Source organism: Sinocyclocheilus rhinocerous, unplaced genomic scaffold (genome assembly GCF_001515625.1).
Source record: "Sinocyclocheilus rhinocerous isolate Xijiao unplaced genomic scaffold, SAMN03320098_v1.1 scaffold899, whole genome shotgun sequence".
Classification (NCBI taxonomy): Eukaryota; Metazoa; Chordata; class Actinopteri; order Cypriniformes; family Cyprinidae; genus Sinocyclocheilus; species Sinocyclocheilus rhinocerous.
The window spans coordinates 1451228-1465035 of NW_015653460.1; the positions used below are offsets into that span (position 1 = coordinate 1451228).

Below are 13808 nucleotides of genomic sequence, written 5' to 3' on the forward strand. Positions count from 1 at the left end.
TTAAAGAAAAGACAAGATTTAAATTTCCAGAATGCTCCCTTGTGTAGTTTCTTCTTTGACTCAAAGACTGTCAGCAGATTTTTGGTGTACAACTTCACAAGTTGGATAAAAATCCTTGCACAGATGATGCAAACAAACAAAAAAAGTCAGACAAAACTTGAGCAGTCAACTCTGTACCACATTTGTTACAAAATCTTCTTAAAAAGTCTCGTTGCAGAACAGCCTTTAACCTCTGTAAATTCTGCCCTATGAAAACAAATATGACATTCTCACATCAGCAGGAAAAAAAAAATGGTTTCATTCACAAAGGTATTTGTGATCTATATGCACAAACTCTGATCTGAAAAATGTACACAAAATGTCGGTGAGAGTCTGTAATCTCATGGCTTGATGAACAGGGCGTTTGAGGATTTGCAGCTCGCTGGCTTTAATCTCATTTTAAGTCGTCTCCAGATGTTTAAAGACTAAAAAAGAAGAGAAGATTTATAGAAGTTCATTCAAATGATTTTTGAAGCCACAGGCCGAAGCGAATAAGTTTGCAACATGCTAGTGTACCGTAAAGATCATACAGCTCCACACATGGTTTGACAGGAGAGTTTTTAAAGGTACTGATATTCTGAAACTTTCAAAAAGTTTCCAAACTTGCCGTCAAAAACAAAACAATCAAAATAAAGCTAAAACCATTACAATTGGAACAGAATTGTAATATATATATATATATATATATATATAGTATGTATTCCTTAAATATTATAATCTGCCAACTGAAAGCTAACTGAAGGCTTTTGACTGGAAAATTGTGCCAATAAAAACAATATTTAAAATAGACAATATATAAATGGTCATTTTGATAAACTTTCCATGATGGGAAGAATCACAAATTATTTTTCTCAAAACATTTTGCTGAACAACAAATTCAATATTAATTAACAAAAAAAGTGCATTTTAAATGTTTAAGTCAACATGATTCTTTTGTTATTTGGCTTTTTTGTTTTCTTTTTTATGGGTCATGAAATCTGATCTACATGGCTGTTCAAAGAAGAGGATTTGGTGACATCAGGCAAAAAGGTAAGCTTTTTTTAGAGACAGATGAAAAAAACACATGAATAAAGAAAAGGAGGAAAAAAGATCACAGTAAGACCAGGACATTTTTTCACCATTTTATTTCCAAAGCAATAAATCAAACTTCTTTTGAACCACAATACATTTTTTTTTTCAAACACAAAGAACTCTCCTGATCCATAGAGTATGTTAAACCATGGAAAATAACTTCAACTAAAGTCAAAACTATGTGCGAAAAAGGGGAAAACAAGTTCTGTAAACAACACGGTAAACAAATCTTCATATTTACCATTAGTTTAAGTTGGTGCAAAATATCGACGTCTTTAGCCGTTCTCGTGTAATACTCATAATGTGAATTTCATCACATTTCACCAAGTATTCTACAGCACGACCTCAGTTAATACTTACGCCAATTTTAATGCTGATAGACATACAATGTGACATTCTGCCAGCAACATCATCACTTTAAAAGTGTCAGTGGAGATGATCTTTGCACTCGATGCGTGTGCGTGGGTATGCGTTTAGTGAGTGTATACTTGTGTTGTTGTTTTATTTTTTAAACGTCAGACCACAAGTTCACAAGAAGGGCTAATGCAACCCTCCCCCTCAAGAACATGTAACATATAAGGTCCTAAACACCACCATGTTAAAACTACTGCATTATGTGGGAGCTAGTGCAGTCCAGACAGGTCTGGGATCAGTTGCAGCAGGCACGTAGCTACAAGTAGAGACACCAAGGAGCGAAGGGGCAGATCCTTTAAGGCCATTTTTTGAAATGATGCCCTAAGTAACCAGCATGGCGAAGTCCATTTCTTTTTGAGCACTGTGGTTTGAACTAGCTCCTTTATCCGGTCTCTGGTAAGGGTGACGGGTGAGTGAAGAAGGGGGCAAAAAGGAGGGGGAAATAGGGCTTGGTGGGGTAGTTGCCTCCTCATGCGTTTTGTTCTAAGCAGTCTGTGAGGGCAAAGGTCAGGACTGTTTTAGCCGTTTCCTAGGCAGACCAAAAGGGGTGCACTGGGCTGAAGCGAGAGCCCGGAATGCCTCGGCCACTAAGTGAGGATGAGACTGAATCATCGCTTTCCAACCTGCGGTCTCCATTATGTCTGCGGCATTACTGCGAATGAGCAAAAACAAGCCTGAAGGTTACGATCTATAAATGACATAACATTCGTCACACGCTGATGAAATGAGTAAATATAATCTGGGATTTTCATTAATTCAGGGAAATCATGCTAATTAAAGGAATGTTCTGGGTTCAAAACAAGTTAAGCTCTATCCACAGCATCTGTGGCATGTGGTTTGTAAAAAGAAATACTGCATATACAGTACAACAATGGTGCAAAACGATCTGGAGAACATAAATGAACAATTTCAACATTAATAATAAAAAGACATGTTTCTTGAGCATTAGAATTATTTCTGAATTATCATGTGACACTGAAGACTGGAGTGATGATGCTGAAATAGTTTTGCCATCAGGAATAAATTACATTTTAAAATCGGTTTACATAAAAAGCAGTTATTTTAAATTATAATAATATTTCACAATATTGTTGATTTACTGTATTTATGACCAAATAAATTCTGCCATAGGCGAGCATAAAAAGATTTAAAGATCTTTTGAAAGGTTTTGTATAATAATAAAAAAAAAGAACATACTGCTTTTTTTTTTTTTAATAAAATATATTTTACTGCTTTAAAAGCTACCCATGTCCTTATGTTACAGTGATTTTACCACAGATAAAAAGTTTGTTCAGTTACTTTGCTGTCAACAATGCCTAGACTGCATCGAGCCCAGAACATTTTTTTTAAACGTGATCATACAACAAGAATGGCAGAAAAATAAAAAAAACTCTCCACAAGCTGTGCCATGAATCATTTTGTTTTACGGATATCTTAGTCACATAATTACTATGCAAACTGGAGCTTCCTGTTAAATACAGATGTGTTTGGTGCTTTTTATTTGCAAAGGACTCTGGGATATGGTAGCATGTTGGCACACATACTTGCTATTCCAGTTCTTCCCATCTTTACAGCCCAGCTGTCTAAGAACACTGCATCTGAGGAAAGAGACCAGAGCAGAATCCAGCCGCCGCTGTCACCATTACATATTCAAAAACCCATCAACTGTCACACAAATAATTACAATTGATACAATTGCCTTTGCTTTAAATCGTTCATTTATGCAAAGTGAAATTGGGACCATACAAAAATAAAAGTATGATTTACATGAAGGCTTGATTGATGGAAGACAATAATAACAATAATTTGTGATCCTGGACCACAAAACCAGTGTTAAGTCGCTGGGGTATATTTGTAGCAATAGCCAAAAATACACTGTATGGGTCAAAATTATTGATTTTTCTTTTATGCCAAAAATCATTAGGATATTAAGTAAAGATCATGTTCCATGAAGATATTTTGTAAATTTCCTACTGTAAATATATTAAAACTTAATTTTTGATTAGTAATATGCATTGCCAAGAACTTCATTTCGATAACTTTAAAGGAGATTTTCTAAATATTTAGATTTTTTTTGCACCCTCAGATTCCAGATATTCTAATAGTTGTATCTCGGCCAAATATTGTCCTATCCTAACAAACCATACATCAATGAAACCATACATCAATGGAAAGCTTATTTATTCAGTTTTATGAATAATTGACCCTTATGACTGGTTTTGTGGTCCAGGGTCACATTTGTGCTCTAAATTCTACCATCATGTATCCTTTTAAAACAGCCCAATTAAACCAGAGTCATTAAATTAGCAAATATTTACAATGTAAATACAATTATGTTTAAGTGTTCGGAAAACAAAGAATTGTAAAGTATACAAAGGATTCTTATAATATTGAGTGAGTGTGTGTACTTGCCTATTAATGAAGTCTATGGCTTGTGCTTTAAGCTGCTCTGCGCTGTGCAGGTCAGCCAGAATGAGGATGTCAGCCACATTCTCTACAGACAAACTGTTACAGAGAGCCTCCTCATAATGAATTAAAGATTTGACTTTTATAGTGTGTAAAATAAATAAATATGTATGTCTATTGTTTATTTTACACACACTGTTACTACATACCATTACATACTATATTACATTATATATAGAAAATTTCTAGATTAGTATAAAATTTTACACATTATATGTGTGTTTTTTTATTTTGTAATATATACACTCACTGCCATTCAAAAATTTGGGATCAGTACGATTTTTTATATTTTTCAGTGGAGTCTCTTATGCTCATCAAGACTGTATTAATTGGATCAAAAGTACAGAAAAAAACAGTAATATTGTGAAATATTATTGCAGTTTCTAATATTGGTTTCCGATTTTAATATACTTTAAAATCATTTTTCTTCTGTGATGCATAAACACTGTTCTTTTTAACTTTTTATTCATCAAAGAATCCTGAAAAAAAGTATCACGGGTCACAAAAAAATATTAAGCAGCTCAACTGTTTCCAACACTGATTATAAATCAGCATATTAGAATGATTTCTGAAGGATCATGTGACACTGAAGACTGCAGTAATGATGCTGAAAATTCAGCTTTGCATCACAGGAATGAATTATATTTTAAAGTATATTAAAACAGAAGACTGTTATTTTAAATTGCAATATTATACAAAATTACAGTTTGTTTCTGTATTTTTGATCAAACAGATACTGCCTTGATGAGCATAAGAAACTTCTTTAAAGAAATTGTACTTATCCCAAACTTTTGAACGGCAGTGTATTTTATAATATAATTTGATTTTATAATGTTATTTCAATAATGAAATAAAGAAAAATGTTTAAAATAATTAAATAGCCTAAAAATAATAGTTTAAAATTCTATAAAATATTTTTATTACTACATATATTAGAACTACTACAATTCTAAAATGTAGTAAACCGTAATTCTAAAGAATCAAGGGTAGGTTTGTCCATTTCTGACTGGTAGTGTACATCTTATCACTTACTTTTTTACTCTCCTCCATTTTGTGTTCAAACATGGCATTGAATACGGGAGACCTCGCTGTCAAAGGAAACATGAATCATCAGTTTCAAGTGAATCATCTGTGTGCAAAGTACTGCCAAATTCATCATGTGCCTCATTAACATTCTCTATTGTCTGTGCAGCTTGTCTTTTTAGCAAGGCAAATCTGGGTCTACCCCAAACGTCTGTCAATGGCGTTTTGGGATGACTAAGCTCACCTGCCAGTATGGATTTGTGCGCTTTGAACTCTTGCCCTCCCACGAACAAGCTGCAGTCTGTAAACCTGGAGCCTTCCCACAGGTTACCCAGGTCGTCGGAAAGCTGACACTCCGGAACCTTCAGCATGTTTGTGTTTGACTGGCCAGAGATGTTTACGGAGTCTTGAACCACACTCACCTAAACAAATGAGTCACTGGTTTGAAGGAAGGACATTATTACACCAAAGCATTGAGTATACATGAAACCTTACATGTTACGGTACCTCACAGAACAGAGTGAGCTTGTCATCAGGAAGAAGTCCATTAGCTTCATCCAGCAAGAAATCTCTCCTGATGAACTTCTTGAAGCCCCAGTCCTTTCCCTGGACGAAGCGGTAGGCTCTTTGGCTTTCTGAAGTGTGGGGAGAAAAAAAAAAAAGTATTAATACAAATAAGACATTTGCTATTCCACATTACCAAACTCAACCCTGTGAACGTCTGGGGTTGCAAAAGGGCAGAACATTTCTGGAAAGTTTTCAAATGTTTTAGGAAATCATCCAGGATTTTTTTGGGAACTTTCAGAAACTTTTGGACATTTTGAGAAATTTTGGAACCCAATGAACGTACAGAAAGCTCTTACCCATGGCTTTAGTTTCTTCTCTTTTGGCGTTCAGTAAAGAAAACTTGAACTTTGCTCTCACTTCACTTTTTGGGCAACTGACAAGCAATAAGTACAGAGAGAGATAATCTTTACTCTCATCATCCAGACCCTTTGGGTTCACTCGCAAACACCTGCAGAAAAAAATTCAATAAATAATAGGAGCGCGTGTTAAAAAATGTCAGCATTACAAAAAAAAAAAAAGAGTTTAAAATCTAAAATTGATTTAATAATTTAAAATAATTTATAATAATTAGAAAACACTATGTATCCATATGCAATAAAATGCTAAGATGTTTTGTGTTTTTGGAAGAAGTCTCTTATGCTCACCAAGGCTGCATTAATTTGATTAAAAATACAGTAAAACAGGAATATTGTAAAACATTGCTACAATGTAAAATAACTGTTTTCTATTCGAATATATTTTAAAATGTAATTATTCCTGTGGTGGCAAAGCTGAATTTTCAGCCATTACTCCAGTCTTCAGTTTCACAGAAATCATTCTAATATGCTGATTTGCTGCTCAATTATCATTACCAATTATTAATAATGGTTCTTATTATTATCAATGCTGAAAACAGTTTGTTGTTTAATAGTTTTGTGGAAACCTTTGTCACTTTTGATCAAATAAATGCCAACTCTCTCTTTCAACAACAACAAATAAAAATCTTAATTATTCCAAACTTTTGACCGGCAGTGTATTATGTAAAGATCTATTTTTTTTAAACCAGTGAAATAGCATGTACAACGCTGCTTCTGAACATCCCTAACCACACAATTCTGTAATTTGGCAACCAAAATATGTTATATGACTCATAAATGTGTAATTTTATTGGCTCTTCAGCCATTTTTTAGTCTGGCGACGGCCGTCGTAGGAGCAGTCAACAATTGCAGTACTGCAAGAGTCAGATCTTCATCAGAGACAAGATTCATCGTAAAGCAATTAATCAGCTGTCAGTGACAAAAGAAATCTTTTGCGAATCTCAAAGTTTGTCCCAGACGGCTCAATGAAAACCCAACCTAAATCAAAATGGGCCACTGTTGTTTCACAAACAATGATATTTGGAAAGGTCAAGCCTGTATTTGTGGGTGTATGTGAGTGTGTTTGGCTGGGCAGGATGGTGAGGCATTACAGAGAAGAATTAAAGGGGTCATATGATGAGATTTCAATTTTTCCTTTCTCTTTGGAGTGTTACAAGCTCTTGGTGCATAAAGAAGATCTGTAAAGTTGCAAAGACTAAAGTCTCAAATCCAAAGAGATATTCTTTACCTTTAAGAGGCCGCTTGAGAGCTTTCGACAAACACTCGATGAAACACACCATTTCATCTTGTCGTTGGGGCCTGAGGAGAAGGTCGAGCTCCTTACGACTTCTCCCATCTCCTCCCGACAGAAGCTGAAGTTGTTAATCGTCCACATGTAAGAAAACTTCACAACTTTCACCTGTCGATACAAATAAAAAAAGAGGGATATTTATGACTGGCGTTCTCCACTCAGAACGATTCATTTTCCATTCAGCCAGTCTCTCTCACCTGTGTATAACACCAGCTTTCCGCCACAGGTCCTGATGTCATTTCCCCTGGGGGAGGGGGTGTGGGAACCCGTGACATGGCCTGCTTTCACCCTTCCACGTCCCTGATTTAGCTCACTGCTCGGCCTAAACACAAAACCAAGACAAAACTGTGCAACTATAGTCAAAACAGGTCAGTGAGTCAATATGATTTCCCAATACGAGAACTGGTTACAATCACAAGGCAGCTCTCTCAAACGTCTATAAATAATCACAAGTGAGGTACACTATTAGGTCAAAGTTTATATAGAGTGGTTGCTAACACCAAATGCAGTCAATTATACCTTTAGCCTACAAAGAAACTAGACTTTTGCAATTACTGAAAAAAGAAAAAACACTGCATTTACATTTATTCATTTATTATCAGATGCTTTTATTCTAAATGAATTACAAATGAAGAATACAACATACGATAAGGTCTTCAGGGTGATTTATAGACATAGAAAAGCCACAGAACACCTCTCCTCAAGATTTGAGGTATCAAATCATGTGGCTTATTACATTTCTAATGTTACAGTACTGTAGAAAAGTTTGGGGTCTGTAAGAGTTTTTGTAAATAAGTCTTTATGCTCATTAAGGCTGCATTTATTTGACAGGAAATACCGTAAAACAGTAATATCATGAAAATTATTATTACATCGTAAAATAGAAGTTTTCTATTTTAATACATTTAAAATTGAAATTTATTCCTGTGATGCAAAGCTGAATTTTCAGCATCAGTACTCCAGTCTTCGGAGTCACATGATCCTCTAGAAATCATTCTAATATGCTGATTTGCTGCTCAAGGCACATTTATTATTATTATCAATGTTGAAAACAGTTGTGCTGCTTAAACTTTGTGGAGAGATTGTTTGCAGATTATTTGATGAGTAGAAAATTCAGTAAACATCACTTATTAAAAAATAATAATAATTTGTAACATTATAAAAATCTGTCACTTTTGTGAAGTGAAAGTGTTCATTTCTTTTAATAACAACAACAACAACAAATCTTAGTGACCCTAAACTTTTGAATGATACTGTAGATGCCATAGTTAAGAGAAACAGATGATCAGCACAAACAGAGTAATACAATGAGAATAGATAATGCCAAATAATACCTTGTGTTCAGAGATCAGCAGGTTGTGTTTCCATGTCATCCCTGGGCTCAAGCTCAGAGACACAGCCGTCAGAGTGACTGGAAACAATGACTAACAGTGCATACTGACCTCAGCCTCAAAACAAGCCATCCTAAACACAGACGCACAATTAACCAAACATGCATCCATGTCGTGAAAATCAGCAAAACTCTACAGCATTTACCTTCACTTGGAACACAAAAACACAACAACATATAGTACTTCCAAAATATTCAGAAAAAAAAAAATCAATCGCCAGCACTTTTTTTCACCAGCAGTTTGCAAGAATCGCAGAAAGGAATGCAAACAATATGATAAACTCATAATAATATTATTTCAGCTGTAAATTTGTTTATAGGTAGAAAACTATTTTTCTATGTGAATGATCTGCTAGTTATTAGTCACTTAACTAAAATCTGTGAATGTTGCCATGATGTGATCATGCAAACTGATTTCACTGGGATTAGTTTTCATATTTAGATATTGTGAATGTATGCAGATTATGACCAGCCTTACGTCATCCTGATAACACAAAAAAAAATGGATTCCATTGCAAACCTGATGAGATGATTTATTGATTAATTTACTGTGGTGATCAACCATATGCTACAAATGCAGTCAATTGAGTTTAACTTGTATTGGATGAAACATATTAGTGGGTACATGACAAATCAGAATTCACCAATCTCTACAATCCAGTCATCATTTAACTCGTCTACACGCCACGACTGACCTCATGAAAAAAGCGCACACACTCACCTCAGTCAGAATGCTGAATCTCACTTGTGGGAGTTTTGCGAGCCTTCCAGAGCGGAGAGCTTGGCAGATGAGGGCAGTTCTGTGGGATGCCACTCTCAGCAGAGACTCAATGAACCCTGGCAGGAATAACAGCATTTTAACACCACATCTACACTGGCACAGCAGCAAGTTCTGTCCTCACTGTTTTGCAGCCTACACTTCTGACTACAGACAAGTGACATCATAACGCTGATATGGGCATGTAAATGTCGGGTTGGGTGAACGAGATGATCTAGAACCAGCTGAAAAAACGAGTGGGAACGTTCTGTCATCCAAGAACGTGCAGAACACAGCAAAAAGTGCAAAGGACATCATGATGTTTGCTTAAATGATGCAGAACACAGGAAGGGACAAGCCAATTGTGAGAGAGAACATCAAATCTAAAACAGACACAAAACACTTAAAATACATAAATGAAAACAACCATTGCAGTGCCCCTAATGTTTCAACGGCCAATGCCAAAGTCTGGAGCATGGCGGATGGCTGATATAATGACAGATACAGTACAACTTAAAGAAAGTAAAGTGAGATGCACATACCATAGATGAAACGAACCATTATTTAATAGAGTACTTACTCAAGTCACAAAAAATGGATGAAAGAATTTTTGTTTTTGTAACTAAGGTTAAAGGCTGGTGTATTTGGAACAGAATAACTTCAAACAGGAAGAACCCTGTGTTCAAGTGGACATGGCTATTGGCCAAAACAATTTCTCTCTAAAAATGTTTAAAATATTGACCGATTTATGATTCACAACTCTTAAGAGTATTACAGACATCAAAACATCAAATGTTTTCTCCATCTTCAGTTACAAAGACAGTCAGGATATTGTTAATGTATCAACTCTCTAGCCATCGTCAGCAAAAAAAATCTCGCTTTCCCCCCTTTTCCTGTTTCAATTTAGGAGCTTTGTTTTTCTTTTTTCTAAAATGGTGCTGTACAAAATAAACTTCATTTGAAATTTCATTTGAAATAATAAAAATAGTAATAATTCATATTTGAAAGAGAAGTTCTCGAATTAATATGTCAATCGAGTCCGAAAGAGTCGGTTCTCGATGACCAATACGCTCATTTCGAGTGAATCCTTAAGAATCCCAAACGATTCCGTAATCGCGAACAAATCGTTTTTTTGAGAACCGGATCAATCGACTCACTAATAAGATCCGACTCAAAAGAGCGATTCGTTCGCGATTCGGACATCGCTGTAATGCGCTACGAAACCAGCCCCATCCGTCCCAAGTTTGTGTTATAATTCGATAACCGCGTTTCCTACCGCGTTCGAGCAAGTTTGTACATACATGTGAGCGCCGTACAGTTGTCGCCTTTGCGTTAGATCCGATTGCAGTGCAACTGATGCGGAAAATGAAGAGAAAAAGTGTCAAGAAACCAAGTTAGCAAACCAAGGCTCGTCTCGTTTGGCCTACATTTCATGCACGGCCCAAACAAGAGACAGAACCATAACAAAGAGTCAACAATGCTGCTTTACGGCCAAAACAAAGAAAGATCCTTCTACTAAACCCCGCACGAATCTTGATTTGTTTGTGCCAAAGCAGCACGTAATGGTTGTAGATCGAGTAAGCATCTGTCTTTGTGTCAGTGCGCAGAGCGGTGGTTAAAATACAGGAAAAAAAATAATGTTACAAACCTCTCAGACACTCCGCATCACAGACATAGAAACACGGTACGATATGTGACCTGAGTGAGTCGTAGAAAGGATTTTGTGCGAAACGAGTGAACTTTTGAGTCTTTCTCTACAGATAAGGGGTGTTTTTCTCTCTCTCGTCTCTCATAGCGCTGTCTGCGCTTCAGCTCTATGCAGGCGCACTGCGCATGCGCACACAACTTCCTCTCAAACCATCTGTTCTAATAACAAGCGCAGTTAGTTAGCAGCGTACACTAAATTCTAATGGTTAGAAATGCGATTTACCACTACTGATGGGAGTAATTATCCCGTTTTTTTTAAATTAGGCCAGCTTCCATGACTCCGATAAGACATGCATCTACATTTTAGTACTTGTACATTTTATGAAGCATTGCAAAGTTACTCTAAACTGCATAGACACTAGCACTTCCCATAATGTGAGGCCAGACACGAAGACGCGAACCTACATTAGATAGATGGCAGATATAATAGATTGAATCTATAATATATTTATGTATTTTAATCACATGCATATAAACAGATACTACTGTGTTTTTAAGTAGCCTAGCTAAGATTTACATAGAAACTTGAAGAAAATAATTCTTAGCTCAGATTTGTGACAAAATAAAGTTACTCCTTTGAGGAAGTATATATATGTGACTGGGCATAAGCATGATATCTAGTTCCCCCTTCCTCACATAACCAAACTTAAGTGTCACTGCAGGTTGACTAAAATTATATTTTTTTCCTACTTCATCATTATAAACTCATGGCATGCTGATCGTATCATGTCTGTAAGACGGAATGAAATACCCCACGATATATATCATCATTTGATATCATGGGAGAAGATAACAGTATTTCTGCAGGAGCTGTTGTAATGGTAATGATCCTCAACAAATCCAGGCTATCACTCAATGAAATATGAAAGGCATCCTTTAAGCCAAGGGAGATATACATGGAAATAATAACAGATGAAAAAGTGACTTGCAGATTTGAATGGTTTAAAAAAACTATTATTTCTGTTAAAAGATATGAGCTCATCGTCTGTGAATTAAACGCCGTCTCACTTGCTTCATTACCATGACAAAACCTGAGTCTCAATGCCCTGTGACCTGCTGCATGGCACTATCAATGTTTGAAAGTAAGAGGATTATCAACTAAATGAAAAAGATGAGAGTGGCTGAACTGGTATTTGTGTGGAAAAATATTCTATTATCAAACGCAGAGAAAGTTTAATAAAAGGCTTTTATAATTCAGTGTCAGTGGTAAAATGTAGATCTGGATTACATGTACAACAGCCTTGCATACAAATCATTATATTAAAAAATACAACAGGGCTTTGTTTACAATAGGGATCTTGGTTTACTATCTTAAAAATAAAGGTTCCAAAAGGGGGGTTTCGCAGCAATGCCATTGAAGAACAATATTTGGTTCCCATTCCATGGATGTTAAAGGGTCTTCATGGAACAGATGTCAATAAAGAATTTCTAAGACACTGTACACAGTATGGTAATGGTAATTTTAACAATAAAGAATGTAAAAATTTTAAACCTTAAAGGGTTAGTTCACCCAAAAATTACCCGCATGATTTACTCACCCTCAAGCCATCCTAGGTGTATATGACGCAGTGACTTAAATAAAGTGCATAAATCCATCATAAAAAGTGTTCCACACGGCTCCGGGGGGTCACAAATTAGAAGTACAAAAAGGGGATTTGTAAAGAAAAATGTCGGATTTCGATATAAGCCAAGAGGAGACTGGCTTTCCTTTGTAGTAAACAAAACTTGGTTCTCGTGAGACAAACATATTCTCACTGGAGCTTACAATACGCCCTACATCTTTTAAATATAGATATTATTCTTACACAAATGTATCGATTTACTTCAGAAGGCCTTTATGATGACGTATCATGTCTGCGCAAACAGGGTGCACAGAGGACAGCCTATCATAATGTTCGGACCGAACATTTTGATTGGACAAAGTTTTTTGGGTCTTATGCCTTCCACAGACGATATAAATACATATAAACACATTTAGATCACTTAACTTAATGAGTGCTATCGAGATGTGAAGAGACTTTCAACCAGCATAACAAAAAAGGTTTTTGAACCAAATCACCTACCCTGCCTTAGTCAAGTCAATATGAACTACTCTTAAAAATAAAAGTACTTCATTGGTGTTGACGGTTCCATGAAGAACTTTTAACATTCATGAAACCTTTCCATAGCACATAGTGGAAGCAGGTTCTTTAGATTCTTTAAATGTTCTTCACACTAAAAAAAAAAAATGGTTCTTTTGAGAACGGTTCACTGAGGTTCTTTGGAGAACACAAAAGGTTTCTTCTGTGGCATCATATAGCAAAAACCCCCCTTTGGAGACTTTATTTTAAGAGTGCATTTTCTAAATGCATGTTACCGATATTACCGTGAATCATTTATGCAGGCATGTTTTATTTATTCTCATTTTTAAAACTTTTAATCATGTAATTTTAATCAAAATATCACAACTCAATCTTACGGTGAAATGAGATGAATAACTGAGTCCCCGCCCTTTTTTTTTCTTTTACGATAATGTCACAAAATGGTAGAAGAGATTTGTAGCTACCTCTGTTTCACTGTGACATACATAACTATTGCCAGAAGTATTGGGACACCCCCTCTAATGAACAGTTTTGACTACTTTAGTAATTTCCATGAATACAAATCTTAATGTTTAAACATAAAATTATATTCTAGTGAATTGTGTGTTTCTAATTTTATAGCAACAGTTCTGCCTCTGTGTATGTA

The 13808-nt window shown here is 35.6% G+C and overlaps 1 protein-coding gene across 1 annotated transcript; it reads right to left on the reverse strand.

The window, feature by feature from the left end:
• Nucleotides 1–1188: 1188 nt before the first annotated feature.
• Nucleotides 1189–11217, reverse strand: LOC107715774 (speckle-type POZ protein-like B). The gene is made up of 12 exons (XM_016521966.1): nucleotides 11023–11217; nucleotides 9339–9454; nucleotides 8562–8691; nucleotides 7425–7549; nucleotides 7214–7335; nucleotides 5877–6028; nucleotides 5521–5648; nucleotides 5258–5435; nucleotides 4998–5078; nucleotides 3937–4069; nucleotides 3069–3122; nucleotides 1189–2176 (listed from the first exon to the last, which is right to left on the reverse strand). Exons 4-12 carry the CDS (start codon nucleotides 7500–7502, stop codon nucleotides 2032–2034), a joined length of 1071 nt encoding a protein of 356 aa, XP_016377452.1. The 5' UTR covers nucleotides 7503–7549; nucleotides 8562–8691; nucleotides 9339–9454; nucleotides 11023–11217; the 3' UTR covers nucleotides 1189–2031.
• Between the last annotated feature and the right edge of the window lie 2591 nt (nucleotides 11218–13808).